At 42.0% G+C, this 24,825-nt stretch overlaps 1 protein-coding gene across 4 annotated transcripts in view; it reads left to right on the top strand.

Annotated features, from left to right (window-relative positions):
• SRGAP2 (SLIT-ROBO Rho GTPase activating protein 2) overlaps nucleotides 1-24,825 on the top strand; it is a 110,933-nt gene that overhangs the window by 57,944 nt on the left and 28,164 nt on the right. For 3 of the 4 annotated variants that reach the window (XM_080367574.1, XM_080367577.1, XM_080367575.1), the window contains exons 5-12: nucleotides 4,329-4,391; nucleotides 8,085-8,300; nucleotides 9,200-9,328; nucleotides 14,019-14,243; nucleotides 15,862-15,963; nucleotides 16,835-17,032; nucleotides 21,737-21,821; nucleotides 24,622-24,649. In XM_080367574.1, the coding sequence (XP_080223700.1) occupies nucleotides 4,329-4,391; nucleotides 8,085-8,300; nucleotides 9,200-9,328; nucleotides 14,019-14,243; nucleotides 15,862-15,963; nucleotides 16,835-17,032; nucleotides 21,737-21,821; nucleotides 24,622-24,649 (1,046 nt within the window). The remainder of the gene's footprint in view (nucleotides 1-4,328; nucleotides 4,392-8,084; nucleotides 8,301-9,199; nucleotides 9,329-14,018; nucleotides 14,244-15,861; nucleotides 15,964-16,834; nucleotides 17,033-21,736; nucleotides 21,822-24,621; nucleotides 24,650-24,825) is intronic. The other variant, XM_080367576.1, reaches the window with a different exon arrangement.

Consider the following 24,825-nt stretch of genomic DNA (forward strand, 5'->3'; position numbering starts at 1 on the left):
TTTATACAGTGAATGAGCAATTTTATGCAAGAAATAAGCAAATGGGCTGAAAAAAGCCGGCTGAAAAGCAGATGATTGGTCCAGTCCAGGCAGTTTAAGCAGCACAGTGAAACGTGCTGCTGAAAAGCTCCGTCTGTGTGAAAAGTTCAGTGCTCAGGGCATTTAAAGCAGACCCAGCCAGTCACTTTCATTAATCATCTCCAATGTTGAGAAAAAGCCAGTCATAAAATCTTTGCGACCCATATCACTGCGGTGATAAGCAGCAGCTTCAGCTTTTTTCTTTTTTCAGAGACTGCAGAACTGTAGATAATGTTTCTGCAGACTCTCTTGGAGACTGGGAATCACCAACTTTTTTTCTGTTCTTTAAATTAAAAGACTCCTCAGAAAAAGCAAAATGCTTCCCTTTGTCGGTGTTTGTGTCGGGCGCTTCCAGCAGCACATCTGCCCACCTGGGGAGCAAGTTTAGGAACACGGGACTGGAATGTATGAAAATGCAGAGGACCTGACCTTGGACGCTTCTGTCTCATTGCGCTGCCACCAGTGAAATCCAAGGCTGGTCTGGAGGGGTCACAATGTACACAGTCTGTAATAAAACATCTGTCACCTCGGAAACACAGTAAAATCTGAGCACCGTTGAATTGGATGGTATTCAGGAAAGGATAAGTTTAAATGTAATTATGTAATCTTTTTGTGTTTTAATTTATCAGTATCTGGGGTTTTTCTCATGGCTTAATGCTATCTTGACTACTTCAGCAGAAGTGCTGGTTTGAGTGTGGGTTTGCCTGCATTACCTCTTTATCTTTTTCTTTTCCTGAACATTGTAGGCATAAATGATCTTGAATCTATCAAATTTGCTTGACCCACTAGGTATTATACACCTCTAACATGCAGAGCATGAAGGCTCAACCAGGCAAACACTGCTTTAGTAAGCTTGACGTTTTTGTATGTGTGTGAGTAGAAATGTTAGTTTAGAGAGACAAGACCTCTGCTCTCTTCCTTGGCTTCTCCAATTACTCACCTTGGATGTCTTTTATTAATAAAACCTTGGGAAAATGAGATATTTGATGTGCTTTATCGCTTTCCTGCACCTCAGAATGATTAGAGCTATGAAATTAAGGGTTTGAAAATATTAAAGATGTACTGCAAGGTCTAAGACTGCGTTTCTGAGATTTCTGTCATTAAATATTAGTAACTTGTGGGGTTTTTCCGGTTAAACGTTTCATAGGAGCAAAGAAGCTGGCTGGCTCCCGTGCAGCCCAGGCAGAGACATCATTAGTGAATGTCACTCGGAGGGTGGCTCCGTCTTTCCCTCTGGATAGTGTGTGCTGTTGGGTTTGTGTTTTTGACAAGGTAACAAATCCCAGTGTGTCTGTCTATTCCCACCTCTCCATCCGTTGAGGGAGATGCTACAACAAAAACCTTGGGGATAGGCCTCCCAGTAGCTTTTCCCTGCGCTCTCCAGAGCTGCGGGTACCATTCCTTCCCTGCCACCAGGCTGAGGGAAACATTTTTGTCTGACGGCTGACAAAGACAGCTCTGTGTTGTACTTCTCTTCCCACCCCTATTTTGATACCCAGCTTATGAGGTTGACTCAAAGGCCTCTCCCTCCTTCGGTGGGCTGTACCATGCTTCAAGTGAGAAATAATTGCCCGATATCCTCAAGTTTGGGGTTTTTGAGGGAGCCTTCCCCTTCAGTTGTGTTTTTGCCCTAACATATGGCTTTTTATAAAGAGTTGATAATTGACCTCTCCCATTTCCCCTCCTATTTCTTTTTTTTTTTTTTCCCCACCTTAAAGAGTGCGTTGTATAATGCTCTGAACTCAACAGATACTCCGCTATTTTTTTACAATATGTGGCAATCTTGGCTGCTTGCTACAAGGCAGGGATGATAACCAGCTCCCTGTCAGAAACAGTACAGGTTTTCCTGGAATTTCAAAGGGATGATGAGGCATGATAATGTGCACCACAGAACAGGGCTGAAGCAGTAAGTTAAAATCATTTCAGCAGCCTGCTTGGGTGAACAGGATAACAGTTGAGACATAGCTTCTTGGAGTCTTCAACAGCAAGAAAAGAAACATCTGTTTGGGTCTAACGGTAACTTTATTGGCTTTAATCTCTTTCAATAACTGTAGGCTGAAAGATGTAAATTGTATTACAAATACAGGCATTTTTCTTGATGGTTTATACTCCTGCTATAGAAATATGGGATTTGTTAAGACTGTCTGCATGGCAGCTGGGGACGGCAGGGCTGGATGTGTGGCTACACCTTTGCTTTGCTCTGCAAGGTGTGTCAGTGATGCTGGCTCAGTGTGCTTTTTGATGTGTCTGAATTTCTCAGCTTTTCTCAAGGAAGCTCTTCAGAATGCAAACAGTGACACTTATAGCGTGAAATCCCATCTCTTAATGGCGTGAAGATTAATAGTACCATTGAACTCATTAAGGAAGTTGCTTCGCCCTCCTTTGCACACAAGCTCTATTGCATGCAGAAATGTCTCTTCAAAGAGGGTTTTGCATACAGAGATGCCGTTGTCAGTAATTATGGATGCGCGTCTTTGGGCATTTCCATGTCTTATTAGAAAATCAGAAGCTATCTGTTCCTGTTCCTGTATTTTGCTAAAGCTAAATATGTGCCGGCACCGGCTCCTCATGCAGTAGTTGAGTCCAGTTGCAAGTTGCACACAGTGTAGAAGAGCTGGCTGCTTGTTACCTAGTAAGGAAGTTTAAATATATTTTTAAAGTCTGACACTCAGCTGCAGGCTAGTTTAGGTGTCAGCTGGTTTTGACAAGCAGTCACCTTTTTATCTTTTTCTTTTTTTCATCTGCATCTTTTTTTTTTTTCTTTTCATTCTGCTGTTTCAGTGAAGGAAACAAGTTCATGAGTTTAACCTAGGTTTAACCAGGCAGCTAACAAATGCCAGTTTCCTGCAGGACAGAATGATTTGTATTGATATGGCTAAATTGTACCGTAGTCCTTGTAGTTAAAAAAAAAAAAAAAGCCAATTGCTTTGCCTATTGAGGTAAATCCCATGTTGATTTAAAATTTAAATGGCAATGGGAATTGTATGCGTGCAAAGCCCTGTCATAGTAATTTTTTTTCCCCAGTGTTGGCGGTGGTGGTTTGTGATGAAATACAGAGGTGAAGGAACATTTGCCAGAGGAGGCGAAGGGGGTGTAGCAGGCTATTGTGGTATTTGTGGAAGAAAAGGTAAACTTCTGGTGAATCTCACAGACTCACAGAAGAGAGAATGTGCATCTGAAAATGTTTGTTGTTTGTTTGGGTTTTTTTAACTCTGGCTTTATCATACAAAACTAAAAAAATAAGTACATTGACATTAACACTATGGTCAAAAACAGACTGTTGCTCGGTGTAGTCTTTTAGATACAGTCAGCACGAAGGACCAAAGCATCTCCTGCAGTACCAGCAGGCAAAAAGACCTGCTGTTGAGCACATCTCCCTCCTTCTCCAGACTTCTCTGTGACAAACACTTCTTCAGCAAGCCATTTCCACTCCACTATCCAAGAGTGACTGTTGTCCTCGTGAATCCAGGAAATAGATTTAATAATCTGTGCATACAGCCTATCAAGTGAGAGCTGGCAGACTCTGCAGTAAGGTTTCCCTCCTGTATCCATCTCCATAAGTTGTAACACCTCACCAGACCCCATCTGAGCAACCTTGTTTCCTCAAGAATTGTTATGATGAGGTGCCACTGGCAACCTACATGTTCGAAGGACAAGGAATAAGGCTAGGAGGGGCTGGGCTGGTGGTACTGAAGGTCTGGGAATAGATGCAAGGTCAAAGGAAAGACCAGCAGGACTGTCTGAAGAGATGGGAGCGTGAAGGAGGTGACGGCTGGCTGTCATCACAGCCTCAAGGTCTGGCTTTGTCAAGGAGGTACCTTACATCAGTAAAATCGAAGTATTGCCCGTTTTGTCACGTGATTTCAAGAAAGGGAGATCATTCGTGTTTGCTTTCTTATCCTGCGTTTCTTCAGCTTCCAAGCTGTCCTGTATTCTTGCTTGATCCTGCTAAAATGGGCAAATCTACGTGTTTCCTGGCTTGTAATGTTGAAAATCCCATGTTTGCTGGAAATTTCCCTGACTCCATTCTGTAAGGCTTTTCTGACTGTGCATATATAACGTTTCAGTTTATTAGTACAGTTTGTACAACTTGACCATAAGTGGCTCTGGACTGAGTCATTACTGGATTTGCTAGCATAAATAGCGGTGCTTAATTGAGCCTAAATTATTTGTAGATGTGGAGCATGCTCACTTCCTCCACCTTTTTACAGTCTTCCCCAATTAACTTTCATTTCTCTGTTTTGTTGCAGAGCAAGGAAGTGGGATTGCAGCTCCAGGAAGACTTGATGAAGGTCTTGAATGAACTCTACACGGTAAATCAAACTGACTTCTTGGAATCTTTTCAGGCAGAAGGAAGAAGTGTTTGACTTCTCCCAGCCTGCTGTTACAGCAGAGATTAAGCACCAAAACTGATAAATGTCCGCAGTCTTTGCAGTTAGAGGCAGCTTGTGTTCACCAGTCTATAAAGCACCATAAATCTCCCTTTTTCACTCTATTCTTATACTGTTTCAGCTCTGTAAGTGTTGGCTCCGCTTGTCAAAGATCTCACCTTAATGCACACCTGCTACTAGCTGCAGCGTTGGTTTTAAAAAGAGTAAAAGATACGAGAATTATTCTCAAATAATGCTAAAGATCTTCAGTCCGTGGTTTTGTGTGGTCTCAGCATACAAAAGGCAGCACACAGCTTCAGCGGGGGGACCCACTATGTTTGTTTGTTCCTCAATTTTTTCAGCGAAACAGCTCCCTTTAGAGTAATAGTCTTCCATCTGTGCTTTTTGCTTCTCAGTTGGAGACACCAAGAACAAGGCACTGCCTTGGGAAGGAGAAGGAATGCGTTCATAAAACTTCATATGCTGCTTGGGGATTTTTCTTTTCACGTAGATGAATGGAAAAGCTTGTTGTTTGATTAAATTTTTGCTTTCTGCAGCTGTTACTGAGCTAGTTGTCTTTTAAAAGCAGAACCTACACATGGTTTTGTTGCTCAAAATGTCTTTTCTTTTGTCCTTCCTTAATGATACATTGGGTCATTATACTGAGGTACACGTTCTTTCCTTTGTTCTTTCAAAAGATGATCCAGGGATGTTTCTCAAGCCGTGGGATATGAACCTTGTGATGAAATTCGGTATTAATACTGATGCTAGAGTGTTAGTAGGGGTTTCCCTGAAGTTTCTTATATCAATGAAATGTATATCAGGCAATTACTTCATTAGAGCGTTGAAGCCAAATATTCAGACTAATCTTGTAGGAAAAAGGGAGCTCAGGAGTAGGAGAAATGTTCTTGCTTCTGAATTGGCAGTTGAAGAGGCGAGACACTGAATCCACGTCATGATTTTCCTCCTTTTCTGGGTTAGTGTTTAGCATTACTGAGTCTTTTCTGTGGGCAAAGAGGGGTTTTGTTCCTTGACAGGAAAGCCGGGAATGAGCAGTGTGGGAGCTGCAGGCACTTTGAAGCTGACCTGTGTTTCGATGTATGGTCTCTGTAGCCGGTACAGCCTTGGTTTTACAATAGCGTGAGCGAACTGCATTGTGCTCGTGTTCCTGAAAGGCAGACAATTTACTTTGGGTATGAAGGTGGCTTTGTAAATGTAGCAGTGCTTGTCATCAGCGCTGCCTAGTCCAGAGATTATTTTTTTTATTTGAGGGCACAGTCTGATTCAACTTTTGAGTCATGTACTTGGATGGGATCCTAAGGAAGAATATAGATTTGTCTCTAAACACAGACTTTTAGGAACTGAGATTTATTTCTAATCCAGGTTCACAGGGCACTGAAGTTAATAAGGTGGCTGGTTAGTGGAGTTTCCATAGACACGTGTAATCATTTCTGCATGCCAGGCTCTGACAGATCATTGAGCCAAATACTGAGTCCTGATAATTCCTTTATTACTGGAAGGGATATCTTCCAGAACTCTGCCTTTGATAAAGTGATATAGGCTATTAACTTTTTAAATGTCCATTCTAGGAACTTGGAAACTATTTGTGCATTCCTTCTGCTGTAAAACTTTAAATTGTCCCTTCACCAGAAAATTTATTTTCCTTTGCAAAAACCACTTCTGCTGATCATATTCAAAGGTATTTCTTGCTGGACTCAATTTCATCACTGGTGGGATTGCTTTTATTAGTACTTCTAGAAATACTAGTTTTGCAGAGTACCCAAAGGATTGGCAAAATCCCTGTTTTCAGGCAAAATGGATGTGGACTAAGACTTCAGTTTCCCTGCATGGATAAAACATAGTGGATTGTTACAACCTGTAAGTTTTTGTCCTGAATTGTCCTGTGCAGTCAGTCCTTGACTGTGCTGTTGCCCGCAGCAGGTACTAGCAAGCCAGCAGTGACCCCACTGCCAAACACGGGGCAGGCAGAGCTTGTAGTTGCCAATGTGGCACCGTCAGCAGCATAAAGAAATCACAATTTTAATGATTTTTTCTGCTTCTGTTGCTTTCTGCCAGTTCCACTTCCAATGATAGAGGAAAAGCAGCTACTTTGCATCTATTATTATAAATGCCTGCTTTATAGTCTAAGCATATGCAGGAGCTGAAAGTGTGTGTGTGTAAATTATTCAGAAAGTCTCCCTTTAATACTGGCTGCATTCACATTCCCTTTCATGTTTAAATACAACGTCTCTTTGTATCTGAGAATCTTTGCTGATCACTGCATAAAGAGAGAGCATGCGTCCTACTTACGTAAAATGATGTTATGGTTCAAACTAAGGTGAAATAGGTATAAATAGGTTTTCATCTGAAATAAATCTAATGGTTTGCAAGGGGGGTTCTTTATTAGTGCTGGAATGACACTACTGGGGTGTCTTTATGCAACTGTGTGCGGGTTTTTTGCCTCCTATCAAACTTTACTTCATAATAATGTTTGCTTTGGTATATGAATTGTGTTGCTTTGCATTTGTGGATTAAAAAGCTAGTTTGTAGATTATGCCCCTTATTTTTTTGTTTCTGTGTTCTTAACACAAAGCTAGATATGAATATCCTGTGAAACAAATGAGGGGGTTTTATGGCTTTGGGGGATATTTATCTATACTTTTAAAAAATGTGCTGTAATAACAGTTGTCCATATAGTACGGGGTCCAGCTCTCCCTGAGCAAAAGAACCAGATTCTTTTATTAATATTTTTATTACATAAGGTGAATAAAAGTATTTTTACATATGAAATTTGATTTAAACAAATGGAACCGGAGTTGTTGTTGCAGCCGTTCTGTTCAGACTATTGATTTGCATACAGTTCCTCGAGACTTGTGATGTTTAAAGGACTGATTCATCCAGATGAAAGACTGATAGGCATCCCTTCTGAAACCTTACCTGCTGATGAAAAGCTATCATTTTCCAACGTTGGTGTATAATTTTGTTTGAATAGTAAGGAGGCTGGATTTAGTCTGTATCTTTTTTTGGGTTTTAGGACTCCTTTATTGGATTGTACAAGAAGGCGCATGCCAAAGTTAAACAAAGAAGCAGCTGTGAAATAATCCACTTTGATTTCAGATTCATTTTGAGAGCCACACTTTCATTCGTGCATCTTCTGTAATGCTTTTTTGAGATGTGAAATTTCCCTGAGTATTCTGCTGGCTTAGATATTTCTGACTCGCAATAGCAACCAGATCTGATTTGCTGGTCACTGTCCAAATGCCTTTGCCTACTTAGTACAATATCTTGCATTAATATAAACGTGATGGACAACTATTATGAAAGAGTTATGTTAAAGAAACTTACAGTTTTGGGGAGTGCATTGGACAAATTAAAAAAAAAAAAAAAAAAAAAAAAAAAAACAAAACCCAAACCAAAAACCAACAAGGTTTGCAGCATTTTTTCTTAGGATTTTTTTCTTCCCTCCTAGCTTTTGTGCTTTCCAGATACATGTATTACTGTTCTCCCTAAGACTTGGTCATGCAGATAAAATAAGGCAAAAACATCTGTATGCCTAGTTTGTAGGCTAGGTAAACCAATTTCTTCCGCTGCAAATTGAACTGTGGTACTCTGACTCTTGCGTATCATTTTCTGCAGGTCATGAAAACCTACCATATGTACAATGCTGACAGCATTAGTGCTCAGAGCAAACTGAAAGAGGCAGAGAAGCAGGAAGAAAAGCAGATTGGGAAGTCGGTGAAACAAGAGGACAAGCAGACGCCACGCTCCCCTGACTCAACTTCCAATGTCAAGTTTGAAGAAAAACATGTTCGGCGAAGCTCTGTCAAAAAAATAGAGAAAATGAAGGAGAAGGTACTTCCATAGCGTTACTACTGCCTGTGTGGGGTGCCTGAGGAGGGGACCTTTGCGGTAGTGCAGCAGAGGAGCTACTGAGTTCCGTCCTTTGTGACATTCAAATGCAAGTCTCAGCTTATGTACAAGTTTTGGACAATCAGATTTAGGAAAGGCAAAAGCTAGCACCAGGTTTCTCTTAGGACAATCAGATACAGCGTTTTGTATTATCCCAGTTTATACAGGCATGGCGCAGAAAGCTGAAACAAGGTGAGAGTAGGAAAGTAACAATGGCCGCCTTAGAAGTCATGGTTGATGTTTTTTCTTGTACAGAGTACAAGATTTTGTTTACCATTTCATACCAGCTTTAGATCTGACCTGTGGTACAGGGAGACGTCCAGTCCCAAGCTGACCTCATAGGCAGAGCCAGATGCCTTAGCAATCGGTCAGTTGGCACTAAGATTCAAACCAACAGAAGGTTAAGAGTTATTTTTGGATTGAATTAGGCTCTGAGAGGACCAAGTTTAGGCCTGGCTTCTGTTGGAAGAGGTGGGGTGCCTGCGGCAGCCCTCAGACTACCTACAGGCTACTAGCAGCTGCTCTAGCAGTGCTGGAGCTGGGCCATAACCTCATAAACCCACCTTGTTCCTTCGTTCTTCCCTTAATCTTTGCCAATCTGCAGCCAGTTTTAAGAGAAGACTTTAAATGCAAAGCTGTCTAGCGTGGAAATGCTTAAAAACATCTAAATAATTTATCTAAATTCTGTGCCTTTGAGTCTTAATAAAACTGGAATCCAAATGAAAAATAAAACCTGTGTGAGCAGAGTGAGATTTGTATAGTATCTTCTGGTGTTACCAAGAACGCTACTACGCCTGCTACACCCCTTTTTAAAATGCATTCTGGTTTTGGTTCTCTTTTAGCGCCAAGCGAAGTACACTGAAAACAGACTGAAGGCTATTAAGGCAAGAAATGAGTATCTGCTAGCTCTGGAAGCCACCAATGCATCTGTATTCAAGTATTACATTCACGACCTGTCTGATCTCATTGATGTAAGTGCTGCTGCTTGGGTGCCTGCAATGAATATCACTGCCATTAACCCTCAGGCGTGCCTCTCCTTCAACATCTTCTGTACCAGCACAACTGGTAACCTCTGTACAGCTGTGGAGGGATGGGATGGGTCTTGGATGGGCAGCTTAGGGGGTAACAACAGGCATGATAATCGGTCATTAAGCTGTTAAGTGAGCTTTTCTTAGATGGCTAACTTGGAGTTTATTACACAGACAGAAGCTTGCACCTGGCATTGAAATGTGTCGAAGGAGGAGTTGCTTAGTTAAAATGAAACTCGGCTTCAGTATCGCACTGTTTCTTGACATTTTCTATTTACTATTTTAAGCTAACCCACAAGATTATAACTCAGAAGCAGATTTAAAAAAAGAAAGTTAACTGTAGAAACAATATACCAGTTGGTAAAAGAAATCAAGGACAGAAGCATTTTCTAAAGCCGCTTTTAACTTGGTTTGAAAAATTCCCTGTATTTCAAGGTTAACTTTTTCTCTAGTGTATTCCACAGGAGGGACAAACCTTGCTGCTTTTTAGACCTGCCGTTCTCTGATACCCTGACACACCAGCTCTACAGCAACTTCCTTGATGCGTTCCTTCTGTCAGTGGGACTGCAGAGCACTTCCAGTCCAGCTCTGATAGGTGTCAGAGGAGTATCAACAGTGATGGAGGTTCCACTGCTTGCCCCTCCACAGTCTGTCTGTGCAAAGAAACAAAGACATAAACTGGCTATAGAAGCCAGTCCCCCCTTTCCTCAGAACACTCCCTGCAGAAGCTGGGTAATGGAGCAGAAGGTGGAGGGAGCATGTTTCCCCGTTGCCTGCAAGCTCTCTGTTCCCCCAGTGTTCCGGGGGCATCACTTCTGCTCTTAGTAAAATGCACAACAGAAAACCCCATCTTTCCTCTTGGAAAACTCAGAAAAGCCAGTTAGGAATCCTGAGATTTTTCACGAATACGTCACTGCCCACTTTAGCCTGCAGGACTGGAGTACCAAATGCACCGAGTGCGTTGTCTGGGTCACTGGCTGTTCCTTGATCATCTTCTGCTTGCCAAGGACAGCCCGCTGCTGTCACTGTTAGAAACACTCAACTGCAAAGCCTGAAGGGAACTGTCTTTGTAGAAGGGGGGAGTAATGAACAGAAGTGTCTCTAGACACAGGCAATAAAGAGCACTCAGATCACTATTAATTAGTCAGCTATTATAATACATAACAGTATATGTAATACATTTATTCAGCTGATCATAAAATCACATGAAGTGCACTTCTGCTAGGTATTTATTTAAACCTGTCCTTTGGATGTCAGGATTGTCAGTGCTCGATGGTTTTGAAAAATACTGTTATTTCAAAATGTCACGTTTTGCAAAATTGCTGTACTGAAGAGGCATGTTTCATTTACACCTGCTGCCTGTTTAGGGGACCTTTTTTGGTTAACATTTGCTCAGCTTGCATTGTGCCACCTTGTTTTTTTAACAAATGATGACTTTCTGTATATTTACATACAAGATGGGTATTAATTTCACTGACGTCAGTGTAAATCAGTTATCTTAAATTTTTTTCTTTTAAAATTCTATATCTAAGTCCTTCCCCGAACACTGTGAATGTGCTTGGTTCAGTTGTCTGCTAACAGTCTTCTTAGTACGCTTTCATGAGTCATGTATCTTAAAGAATCCGTTTGGATTTTGTAAACTTGTAACAACTTCTAAGCACTGACCTGAGATCTGTTAAGTAGTACCTTCACAAATCCAGGTTCTCCAGCTGTGAGGGGAGTGCTGCTCTCACCAGATAGCCCCCGCCGTCTCTGGGGCATGGTGGGTGGTGGTACAAGGCGAGAAGCCTAGCTTCGGCGTTTCATGGATTTGTCGCTGTTCCTAGAGAGGAGCCGTGGCTCTGGGTGGGTCTGTGGCCATGTTAACCCCCTTGTGTTCCTCGAAGCGTTCGATTTAACACTACATTGCAAGTTCTCACAATCTTTAGAAGAAAAGCATTATCTGCTCTGTTTTCAGAAGGCATGGAAAAATGTGGGACTTGCCTGGGAGCACAGGAGATGGAATCCGGTTATCTCATTGTTCAGACATAGGGAATATAGATTTACTAATCCCTTTGATCCTGAAGGATCGAAAATTAACAATTATAACCAGCGATGGTTATCTGAAGCATCTGACTTAAAGAAAAATGTGATTTTTAAGCCAGGTCTTAATTCTTTTCCTTGATCTAATAATTTGATGATATTGAATTTTGAAATACAATATAAAAGCAATCTTCAGAGTTACTTATAAGTAGATTGTGTTAGGCCAAATAGCGTGAAACTTGTCATGTTTATGCAACACATTGTGTTCCCCCTCCAATGTTCATGGAGGATAACAGTGAGTTAATTCTTCGTTGTGAGTTAAGAGCAATAAATTGTTCCTGACATAGCCCAGTAGTTTTGAATTTCCTGACTTTGGGGACTGAGGCAGCTCTTTGATGCTAATGAAATATTACAGTAATGGGGAGGTTTGTATGAACTCGTATTTACAAAAGGGTCACTAGGACACTAGAAAAAAATGCGCGTGTGTGAAACCTAAAGCTTACTTTACTCTTCTAGGAATGGGTATCCTGCTGCTGTTTACTCTAGAATTTCATACTTTCCAAATGTAAACTGCATTTTAAAACAGAGGGCTCTTTCTCCTTAAATCTTTTAGCTTGGGCCCATTTGAAAACTGCTAACTGGCAAAGGGTTAATCAGCTGTCATGTCGGGAAGTGAATTTGAATGAGTTATCATTAAATTCTTATAAAAAATTGATTTCCTTGGAGAACGATTCCATCAAACATTTATATAACCCAGAAAAGGGGTGGCAAGACTGATACATTTATAAACATGGTATGCTTGTCTTTTAAAAATGTTAAAGTAGGGGAGTGGGCTGAAAAATGTTTTATGTCGCTGGCTTCAATAACGTAAAGCCCAAAAACTTTGGTGTCTTAATGTAGTCCTGCTGCTCAGTGAGGTGGGGTATAAAATATTAAGTCCCATTTGACTTTCCAGTCCCACCAGTGAACTCCCCTTGTGCAGCAGCTCGACGTTCCTGCCAGACACGGATGTTTGCTGGAGGAGGGCGAGCAGGCAGAGGACAAGGTGGTCACCCTGGTGGATGGGTGTGCAACTGTCCAGCCTGCCGTAGGAGGGGAAAAGGAGCGACTGCTCCTGATAAATGGAGCTGATCCTGATCCTGGCTGGACCGTTGGCCCAACTCAGGTTGCCTTTCCCCAGATTACTGCAGAGAATAGCACTGTAATGTGCATGCAGAAGAGCAGTAGCTTTGAGTGGCTGTTGATCCAAGACTGCCTCCCACATGCAAATTCTCAATCAAGCATCTTTTGTTGTTTTTTTGGCTGTTTTTTGTTCTTTCTGATTGAATGTAATGTCCTTTAATTCGCTGCCTCCAGCCTAACCAGCAACTGCAGCTCTTTTTACAAGACTCCACACCTGCCACAGCTTGTTGGCACAGGAACCAGGCATCTAGCAGCACTTGGTGACAGAAATTCTGTGAAAAAGGGGAATGGTCCAGTAGTCAGGCTCTTCTCTCTCCCTCCACCCCTCCAGTTCCCCTCCCCGCCCCCCCCCCCCCCAGCTTTTTCTTTTGCGTTTGCACACAATGACAGTGATGAGACCCAAATGATGGGTGAGGAGGAGATTTCATGTGAATTTTGCTTACAGAGCAGCACAGCAATCAAGCAGATGGTCTCTTTCTTTCTTTTTTGGATATTCTCCTAGTGTATGTAATCTTGTTTGTAATTCCAAGAAGGTGGGCTCCTTGCTCACTTTATTAGATGTCTGAAAAACTCAGCCTGTTTCTGATCAGCTAATGAAAAGCGCCTTTCTCCCTTCTGAAACATTTAAAACTTGGCTGCGCAGCCATGGTGGAGATGAAGCTGCTTGATTGTCTTCCAGTGACATCATCCTGGTGTCAGTAATAGCCAGGAAATTCTTGACCACGACCACTTTCTGCTAGAAAGTTTTTGCTCTTCTGTTTCACCCCAGCAATGAAGTCATCCCATCCGATCACTGCTTGCTTTTTTGGATGACTCTGTTCTTTATGCCTGTGATGTACAGGTCATGTTCTTGCTTCCTGAAGTACGTTGAAATAAGCAGTTTTCTGTATCCTGGGTGGAATTATTTAGATACAGATGATCCAACTCCTGTGTCTTGTTTCTCCAGATAGTACTCTAGTACCTCGTTTTCCTCTTTGAATAATTTTACTGAAGGATTTTAGGACTGTGTTCGGTGGGAGTCACTGCCCCTAGAAGTAAGGTTAGAATTTAGAGAAACACATTTCTGTACTATTGAGCATACCCACTTCTAGGGTACTTTTGCATGAAAGGAAGTCTCTAGTACTCCACAAGCACTCAACAAACTGTTACAATAGTTTAAGCTGTAGTTGTCTTGGCAACTAGTTACAAGATGGTGTTGAAATTTGTATGGGATTATAGGCTGAGAGTTCTGTTTAGGGCCAGCTCTGAGGACGCCTGGTCAAGATCCCTCTGCAATCAGTGAGAGCTGTGGGACCACTCTGGTACCCAGATGATGATAAAATATCTACGACTTGTTATCCATTTATATGACTTCTGGCTTCAGAAACATTTTTATTTCTATTCCAGAATTTCTTCACTTTTTCATATAGAATTGTGTGTGTTTTTCCAGCAGTGTTGTGACCTGGGATACCACGCTAGCCTCAACAGAGCTCTCAGGACATTCTTGTCTGCTGAGCTAAACCTGGAGCAGTCAAAGCATGAGGGTCTGGATGCCATTGAAAACGCTGTTGAGAACCTGGATGCCAACAGCGATAAGCAGCGCCTGATGGAGATGTACAACAATGTCTTCTGTCCGCCCATGAAGTTCGAGTTTCAGCCGCACATGGGTGATATGGTCAGTTTATGTTCTACCTCCGGCTCTGTAAACACTTGCAGCTCTGCCTGTTTACTTCCCTTGTCTTTGATAGATAGACCCACTAAAAGGCCACCTGTTTGGTTCTGTTTTGGGGATGGAGAGGGGAGCCTTGGAAAAGGGAGCTGAGATGGAGAGTAAGGAGAGGCTCATGGCACGGATGTCTGAGTGTTACTATCAAAGCTACTGAAAATGAAAACACTTATTTAAGTGTAATACTCAATGTGGACAGGAAACTCTGTTTTAACCTCTCATTCAACCCTTGCGCCCTGAGACAGACCCTGAAGTTAGAGATTTGAAGGGGCAACGAGATAAGAAACTTAAATGCTGGTTTTTGAGGCATTTGAGTGTGTAATCTTAGAGCACAAATGATTTGTAGTGGTGCTTTATGCATCTTCATTGTGAGACAAGGCAGTCGGAGGACTTTTTTGGCAATGAAAATCTCTCTCTTTATAGGTTTATCAAGATGTGGTTACTCATCTGGGAACTGTTTAAAGTCGCACAAGCTGAAACCGGTTCTAAATGGGAACACATGTACAATGTAATAATTTAGGTCAATTGGTTGGATTTCTAGATTATTCTCCGAAACACTGTAAGGATGGTCTCTTGCAGACAGCCTCTTCTTTGGGTCTAAGAATTACAATTGCTGCTTAAGGTGCCTCTTTGTCTCTTTCCTCTTAAGTGAAACCCTTAGACTGCAAATGACCTTTCTCATTTTTTCTGTGCTTTGGTAGTATTCTTTGAGACTGTGGGAAGAAAAAGAATGACCTGCAGACTGTCATTCAGTTAACAGCTCGTGTTCGCTGAGTCATTTATCCTGGTTCTTCTCAAGGCCGAATGAGCGTTTAGAAATGCAGGCTGATGGTCTTGTTGCGGTGGTCTTGCATACACCAAATTGAATATATGATGGTATATGCGCACGTGTGTGATAAAACTCCAATTCCCATTTCTGTCTTTAAAAAATAGCCTTATGCAATGAGGTCAACCTTTTCCTTTTTGAAAAACCAACCAACCTAAACAAAAAGGAAAAGCTGCCTCATGCTGTGAAATGAGACTAGTTCTTAACAGTACAGGGAAACCCAGTGTTCTGGCATATCTGACAGGTCCCTAACCTGTTCTTTTTTTTATTTCAACTCCTCTGAATACATCAAGCAGTGAATCATACCTGTTGCTGTAGTGTACAGGTAGTTCAGCCGAGCGAGCTCAGCCACTTTACACCCCTGCCCCAGGATGCTTGGCTAATACATGAACCAAATTCTTCTTGATGTGCGGCATGATTTAGCCTAATATCTGTGATGAAGCACCTTCAGACTTTGAAAACACGTGACAAGTTTAAATTATGGAAAGCAGCTAATTTTTTCTAGTTCGTCTTTGATGTTCATGTTATCTCTCTTGCCCACTTATCAGTACTGTCAGGAAGGGAACTGCAATTTGGTAGAACGTGGACCTTTTCCACTGGTTGAAATCCAGGGTTACAAAGTTTTAAAATAAAGCACTTGGGAAGATGTTTGCTTATAATAATTGAATGAAGTATTGCAATGTTCTTGGTTATGTGGGGTTTTTCCCTAGCCCTCTACAAGCGGTGCTGTTTCTTTTCCAGGAGTCGCAGCTATGTGCCCAACAACCAGTCCAGAGCGAGTTAGTGCAGAGGTGCCAACAGCTGCAGTCTAGATTATCTACGCTTAAGATTGAAAATGAAGAGGTGAGCTAATCAAAAATCAACAACCATCTTACCACTTCCAGTGTGGAGCGGGGACTAGTTAATGAAGAATCTAGTTGCTGTGATCCTCTTTTTATGAGGACTTGTGGTAAAATTCACTAAAACAGCTGAGGCCAACAGTACATTAGTGCGTGATCTTGTGTGAAAGTTAGGTGTGTGGAGAGGATCCTTTGAAATACCCCCATGTACCTCTTTTCCCATCCTTAAGCTGATAGGACTGGCTATGGCGCAAAAGTTGTATTTGGATAGCTAAGAGAAAAAGAGGAGTTTAATGTTTTGAAGTGAAGGCGGTGAATTTGCATAACCTAAGGTAAGAGCTATTTTTTGTTTAATTGGTCGTCTAAAATGAGAAGACTAGATCAATGGCATTTGTTCAGGGACAGGTCAGAATACCTGATCTGCACCTCTGTGTTCAAGAATTTTTAATACTCCTTGGGCAAAACATGCCACTGCTTTATATCTAGGAAGCAGATTCTGGCCTTCAGTAAAAATTTCCAGTGCTGCAGAGTCCTGTTTTTAATATCTAACATTTGATGCCCAGTGAATGTAGTTACAGAAGACTATTAAAAGATCTTTCTTCCAGCACTCTTTGCTTTGAGGTTAAATTTCTTTACATCTCCGCTTCATCCCAGCCTGTAAGATTACAGCTGTTATCCTACACCTGGCAGGTTCTGTGTGCTGCCAGCCCTTTATGTGGACTGGGCTGTTAATGAGCACCTTCGTTATGGCACACAGGGTATGAAACCAGTAATATCTGTTTATTAGCGAAATGCTTCAGGGTACTTACTACCTCTGTTTTTAATTTGCAGTGTACTATCTTCATTTTTTAAGTACTCTCATTCTTGCTGAACAGGTTAAGAAGACTATGGAAGCTACGCTCCAGACAATCCAGGATATAGTCACGATAGAGGACTTTGATGTCTCTGACTGCTTTCAGTACAGCAACTCGATGGAGTCTGTTAAATCCACTGTCTCGGAAACGTTCATGAGCAAACCAAGCATTGCCAAGAGACGGGCCAACCAGCAGGAGACAGAGCAGTTTTATTTCACAGTAAGGAGTTAATTTTCAGTATGAGCACGTACAATGCATTTAGAATTATGCTCACAAGAGAGTACAAAGTGATGCTATCATCTTATAAACATGCTTCTGTAACTGATTTTGGACAAGCAGAGTAAGCATATTAGGTTTTAAAAACAGGTGCTTTGAATTCCTTACAGATATATTGGGATACCTTTTGTTGATGCAAACTTAGCCTGTGGATAAATTGCGTAACAAAACCTCAACAAACCGAAACAAAAAAAAAACCCAAAACCAAACCACAACAAACACCAACACCACTACCCCCCAAATTTTATTTCTTCTGCATCTAAAAAGGAATTGAGAAAGAACTTAATAGCTTGTAAATATCAATTTTCAAAACCAATACAAACTAAAAGAATGTTTAGCTTTTTTGTTTTTTTATCATCTTACACTTTCAGCTCATATAAGCTTTTAGTTGAGTCGATGCATTTTGACAAGATGCTAAGAGCTTTTTATATTGAATTTCATGCCAGTCTATATGTTTTTTCTTAAATTAGATTTATGTTAAACTGTTGAATTCATTTCCACTTTAAAAATATTTCAGAACAGCAGAAGAAAATCATACCTCTTATCCTGGTTACCTTGTCATTTCTTTGGGTATCTTTTGCTGTACTTAATGCCCTTTACATTCCTCTTCCAAGAATGGTGTTGCTTATTAAAAGTCTGAAGTTTCTGTGGCAAATTACAGTAGCTGGTTGGATGGTTTCTGTCGGGCCTGGACTTAGAAAAATTGGGATTACAAAAAAGGGATTGACCACCCTGCCCCTAGGGTTATGAAACCAGAAAAAAGATTTTTAATTGAACTCTTAACCGTTCCCTCTCCAAAGAGGGACCATTGTAAGTTCAAATAGGAGACCAAACCCAGGACTTTATTTGGATATAATATTTTTCTGTTTCATCGCGTTGGTGTCCTGCTGCAGAGCAACGAGGTTGCAGCAGGGCGGCAGAGCCCTCCCAGTAAGCAGAGGTGCAACCTGTCGTGTCCTGCGCAGCGTGGGTAAAGTCACTGTCAGCAGCACAAAGCTGTTCGGGGGGGGGGGGGGGCTCTGTAACCAGCCTAGTCAGATGCTCAACTGATCTACTATTGACCGGACTTAGAAATGTCCTTTATAAGGATTTGAAGCTTTGAATCTGTAAGGAGCAGGCTTTTTGGTATATGAGAAAATGCTCAGATGAGTGCTAGCGAGATGGAGGGCAGAGCTGTGTAGCAATGTGGGCGAGGCCTTCTTTGTGTAAGGGGGAAAACAAAGTGTCGTGCAGAACAGAGATCTAAAGCTCCTCTTACCTTATGACGAGCGATGTGAACGGAGAGAAAAATACTAATTTGAAAGAATATCCTATATTATTATGTAACTCAAGTTGGAAAATCCACGTACTGCATTGTTAGCTAGGCAGAGCTCTTAAGTAAATATAGTGATGCCGCCATGGGAATTTAATTGAAGGAGTACTGACTGTAGTATCCCTATGCTGGTATAATCTGTATTTCCACTAGAGGCATATCACTGCACGCTGGAGCTGCGATGGCTCTGTTGTTAGGGCTTTGAAGGAAGATCTGTATTCAGAATAGAAGTTTAAACTTCCCCACGTCAGTGGAAAGCATAGGAAGGGCGACTGACTTTAGCGCTGAGCGAATGCAGGTAGCCAAAGCGAGGAAGCAGCGGTGACTTCAGGGAGCTGAAATTCGGGGATGTGTCCTGGGTGCCTGGCAGGTGGGTACCACTGCTGCCATGGCTACAGTCCTGCTTCCTGAGCCAGCAGAGCGGAGCTCGCTCGCGTGAGGATGCCTGTGAGAGCTGAAATTGTACCGCTAATTGTAATACAGCTTGGCACTCCGCCCTACCTGAGAAAGGAAAAGGGGAATGAATGAATTGATTCTTTTTTACCTCTAAAATGGGGGATGATTTTAGTTCTTCATTGAGAAGAACTTCCTCTAGGAAGATTAAAACGTGGTATGACGCTCATTCTGTGAAGTGCTTTAAAAATTAATGTAAATTTATTATTACCCATCCCTTAAGACACGGGTAAGTATTATGTAAAGTTCCCCTGCTAATCAGTCCTATAGAAACATTGCGCTGGCTGTGCCAGTGTGCCACTGTTCCCACATTCTGTCGCTCACAGCGGCGCAGGGGAGCGGGGATCTGATCCACCCGCTCCTTCAATAGAGTGCCTTGTTTGAAGTTATTCTTTGGGGGGTGGAGGGAGGCAGGAAAACTGCTGAGCTTTCCAGATTGGAGACAGTTAAGGATGTGGGACAGTGGCAGAAACTGTTTTTCTTTATAGCCTCAAAACCGTAAAATCTCCTTTCCCCCAAGGCAGGAAGATACGGTCTAGTTTGCATTTTGCTTCATTACGTATGCCACCTGACAGCAGCTTCTCCCTGGAAAAACACTGCAATGAGTTTGGGCTCAGAGAGGGTGTCAAAGGCGCTTGGTTTTGAGGAGGTGGTAGGTGCAAAATACAATTTCTGGCGAGCAAGAGATCTCCACCTCTTAGTTTTTACAATACAGAAATAATGTGACTTGAGGATGTTTCTGCTGCTTTGTGTCTGATTGTACTTAGCCCGACTCCAGCTGTGCTCTGCCAGAAATGAAATCCTTAGGAGTTCTGTAGTTTGATTATTTTCTTTTGGTGACTGTTTTTACAAAGCCAGAAATCAAATGCTAATGGATCTTTAATTCATTGAAAAAAGCCTGAAGCTTCGTTTTGAAATTACTTTTTTTTTTTTAAAGTGTACTTGTAAGAGGCAGAGTACAGAACGTTAGGCATGAGGAATTCAATGAAAAGACACATGAAATACTGCACTGCACAGGAACCTTTTTTTCCTTTAAAACAACCCCTGGTGCCCATCTGCGGGCGGGCAGCGTTATTAACGTGACCACTGCAAGTACCTTGAAGCCGGAGCGATCAGCCAGGGCATCTGCGAGTGCCAGCAGCGGGTCCTTGCCCTGACCCGCTCGCTGAACCACAGCTACCAGTAGGCTGAGCTTAAATTCTTATTTCTGCTTCAAAGGGAGGCTTAACTCTCTTCTGAATCAAGTTGATTTGCTGATCCTTAAGCTTCTGTTTGAGCTATTTGGAGCTGAGCCTTCTGGCCCTTCTGTCTCTTTGCCTGATCATGACTTTGAGATGGGGAGCTCAGCACCTCCCAGAACCAGATTTATCCCAAAATCCCCGCTTCAAATTCTCTGGTTATTTTTGCAGCTTATACTCTTCGTGTTTTCTTCTGTCAAAATTTGATGTGAAAATGTAATTGATTGTGCAAAATACATAGTTGGGGCTTGGCTGGCAAACAGATTCTACAGGGAAATTCCCAAAAATATGGTTTTGTGGGTTTTTTTTCCAGCAGTGTTCACACTTCCTGTTTTCTTCTAAAACAACAAAAAAAAAAGTTGAAGCATTAGTATAGGAAGCAGGAAGTGCTGAGATTCTCCAAAGGGATTTAATTCTTGTGAATTTTTTCTTCTAATGTTGTCAACCAGAGGGACATAAAACACGGGCTTTTGGCAGTTAATTAAAGCCCTCAGCTCAGCCATTTTTCTCTGTCGTGTTGGTACATACTGCTGCTGGAGAGCCCGCAGTGGAAACTTCGTTAACTCCTGGAAGGTTTCCCCCCCACCCTCAGTACTGCTGCAGTGTATGTGTATCTATATATTGCTTCTTCGTTCTTTACATCTTGCGTGGGGGCTGCCGTTGCTATGACCTGCAGAGGACAAGCAGGGTCCAGGCAGTCTCGTTGCTCAAATACTCTTCTCCACTTCAAGGATTTGCAGTCTTCATTTGGCAATACTAGACCAGAACTGGAAGAAAGTGGGTAGAATTGGGGAAAGCTGAAGGCAAAACTGGAATATTTAATTGTTAAATGAGAATCCTGTCTTTGTGTTCATTTTGCTAGCTGAATTTTTAAAATACATCATGATTCCGAAGAGTTGTGTGCTATTTATGTATTTTTGAGTATAAACATGTCCTAATTATAATGCAGACAGCTACCATACAGCAGAGTATTTTATACTGTTCTGAACCATACGGCAGAGATAAATAATGCTGTTCTGAACTGCAAAACAAGAGATGAAAGAGCTGTAAAAAACCCAGCATTTGCAGAGCTGTGAAAAATCGGAAAGAAGTGGGGAAAAATGACTGCACCACTATAGTATTTCACCGAGAGAACAAATCTGAACTTAAATAATATCTTTATTTGTTTTGTCCTGTGCCCCCCCCCCGCAATCCTGTGTATCATCCAGCATGGAGGCAGACACACTATTTGACAAGTAAAGTGGGGTGAGAGAGGTTAAGTGAGAGAATAAGCACAGTAGCAGCCTTTTAGTTTGTTAAAACAGATTGCTCATTCAGTTGCCTGTGACGTGTGAGGGAAATGCATTTCCATTTCGCCCTGTCTGCAGGGGAGATGCATGACAGCTTCTCAGATGTCTTAAAAGATGCCAAACATTCAGCTGATTCCACAGTGAAACAATAGAAATCGCACTGCGGATGTGTACGGACCGAGCTTCAGATTTGCCTAGATATGTAAACCAGTAATGCCTAGATCGTCCTTTGCCCTGTAAATGTCGGTGTAATTCTGTACTTCAGCGTCATGTCCAGAATCCAGTAACCAAAAGATGCAACTGTAGAAATTAATTGGCCTCTCATGATCTTGGTTTTTTTTACCCACCTTCACAGAAAATGAAGGAGTATCTGGAAGGCAGGAACCTGATAACAAAGCTCCAAGCCAAACACGACCTTCTTCAGAAGACCCTGGGAGAAAGTGAGTCTGGGCCCTGCTCGTCACTGCTATTAGCCAGGCTATTGCACTTATTGAATTAGTCAGCTGACTGAGTCCGAGTCTTGGATTACCGATGCAAAATGGACATGCTCATGTTTTATAAATTTATTTTTCTGATCTGAGTGATGGAGAAGCCAAATGACCTAGATGGCTGCTTGATTATTCGTGAACAGAAAATGCTTAATGAATCACTAATGTGCATCACTTATTTGTTAAAATGAAGCATATGCCCACTCGTTCATCCTGTCCCCTCCCCATACATGCACATTCTGCTCCTCGCTTGTGATTTCAGTGTTGGGGTTAAACCTTGTGATTTACAGTTTACTGACCGGTTGAGAAGCATTGCCTTGTTAGGCTGGTCAAAAGTTTTGTTTGTGTGGTAGTTTAGCTGCTTCTCACCTCTGTGGGTTCAATCCAGATCAAACTAATGTATGTGAGCATGGGCTTTTAGTAGGAGAATAAATAGCAAATTTCAGAGCATGTAAAATACGTTGCCTATCTAGAGGGCATTAGTCAAGGGGCAGCAGCCAGAACTGAATATGCGTTTGCTATTAGTGTCAGAACAAAGGAAGATTTCTTTCCCTTCATGGTATGGGCAAATCCTGTTGGCCAAACACGCTTAAACTATGTATCCAAGTTTCCATAGAAACCTGTCTGCCTCGTATTTGCAGAGGAGAAGGTTTTAAGGTTTTAACAATCTAAACGTCAGGTCAAAAAATGGCTCAACTCATTCCTGGGTTTATATGCTGGAGCAGGGCTCATGTTTTGATATGTAACTTAACTGGACTCCCCACAGTTTATGGCGTGCAAATCTTCTGAATGAAAACTTAAACAGCATGTGGCCTTTGAAGTGCTTTGCTTTCAGTTTAAAAATGCACTATAAAAATAAAATACTTATTGCTACTGTAATTAAGAGGTTTATGTTTATCAGACCCAAACTGCTAGAAGGTAAGGCAAGAAGGTTGCCGTTGTTTTGAAGTTTATTGTTTAAAGTTGCTCATCTCTTCGGCTGTCCTGCAGAAAGGGTGGGTGAAGCTAAAGATCTGTGTCCTTAGGGTATTTTTCTTCTGCCTCTAAATGTCTCCAAATGACACCCGTGCTGCCCCTGTGACTAATCACATTCCTGGATCGTAGCTGACCTCTGCACGCCGAGACCTATTTCCTCTTAACCTGCCTGCCCCTTGAACCCATCTCAAGCTGTGGTGGGGGGAAAAGATGAGGAAATTAAATGCAATTTCTGTACTGCTATGTAGATTTAAAGGCTGCTTCTGTTTTCTTGCGGTTGCTTTGCAAACTGGAGCTTTCTTAGTCACTCTGTGAAGGGACCTAGTGTGTGTCAGGGTGAGCTCCAGTAGGTTCTGAAAAAAAAAAAAAAAGAAATCACTTCTGTCAATCTGTGAGATCAAAAGGAGCTGAGAAAGGGAGATACGTTTCGTCTCCAAAACCGCATGAGCAGGTTAATGGTACAAACTGGGGACTGTGCCTAGACTTATCCATAAAATGTCACTTAATTGGGAAATGGGCAAATAAAATTCCTTTCACAAGTCCCTGGAGCACGGTTAGAAGCTTTACTGGGAAATGTGCATACAGCTGCGTGTCTTCAGTCCCTGGAAAATTCATGGTTTTGTTACAGTTTTTATTCTTCTTTGCCCCATCCTCAGGTGACATTTATTAGTCCTTGTGCAAATTACCTTAATCTAAAGATGACAAGTTCCAGTAATAAAAATAGCAGCAAGTCTTCCTATCTACAAGTAATTATGTCCCTGCCTACTGTACACATTTGTCACCCTAACGTAGGAGCCCCTTGATGTTGCTGCAGCCATGTAATTTATATGTATGAATATTCTGTGATGAAATGGGACAGGTGGCTGGAAGTTCTGCTTCAGAATAACATTTTCATGTAAATTATGCACTGTTTTGGCTTTACGTGGGGAGAGGAAAGTGACTTATCAAGATGTGTTCAACTAATTGTCAGCCATCAGCAATTAGACGTTTCCCTTGTTCATTCTTACATCTCCCCAGGAGCAGGAAGACAACTGTAGGGAAGGTGGATTTGCAGCTCTTGTAAATCAGTGTGCTTTCGCTGATGATGATCTATTCCAGCAACAGATCTGGCCTGCACAATTCCCAACGGCACATACTAGTTTTCTGTCTCTCTTACTCCTTGTTGTGCTATTTTAAAATGTTGCCTGCTTTAGCAATAGTTGTTAGCTTGGCCACTTCCTTGCAAACTCAGTGCAAGTTAATGGAACGTTTTTATATTTATAAATGTTTGTGGAAAATACCATTAAACGTCTGTCTCCCAAAATAGCTTAATGCCAGCACGTTCAGTCTGTGGGCTAACAAATCTGTGAATGTTTTCAATCTTAGTAAGTGGCTTTATAAAGTATAATCTCTCGCCCCACCAGTTCCCCTGGGAAGGGGGAGGGAGGGAGAGGTTGACAAGCCCAGTTTTTTGGCAGCAGAAGTCAACAATTAGAACGCACAGGGAACTCATTTTCAAAAACAATACTTTCCAAAGGAAGAGTCCCTTGGGCAGCCCGAGCCGTTTGCTACGTTTCCTGGTCGGCTGCGACAGAGCTGTGCCGGCAGGGGTGGGCTTCGGTGGGCTGCCCAGCCGTGCCCCTGCGGGAGGCAGCCACTGTCCAGCCCCCCGGAGCTGCCCCCTCCCTCCCCAATGGTTCTTGTCCTCCAGCTCCTTTGAAAACTGCCTTTACAAAGCTGTTGGAAGTGTTTTCCCATTCCTTTCTCCTAATGCTGTATTTCTTTGTTTTCTTAACAGGTCAACGGACTGACTGCTCCCTTGCCAGGTAGGTGCGGTTCAGGGGATCGTTTTTTAAGGAAAATCAGATGCAAATTGGTCGCTGCCATTCTAGATCAGTTACCAGCCCAGGATATGTATCTGCTAGAAAATTAGATAACTCATTTAGCTAATACATAAGCAGATTCCTGCTAGTTCGTGTGGCTTTAAATATCCTACCTACAT

Source organism: Falco punctatus (assembly GCF_963210335.1).
Source record: "Falco punctatus genome assembly, chromosome: 17".
Taxonomy (NCBI): Eukaryota; Metazoa; Chordata; class Aves; order Falconiformes; family Falconidae; genus Falco; species Falco punctatus.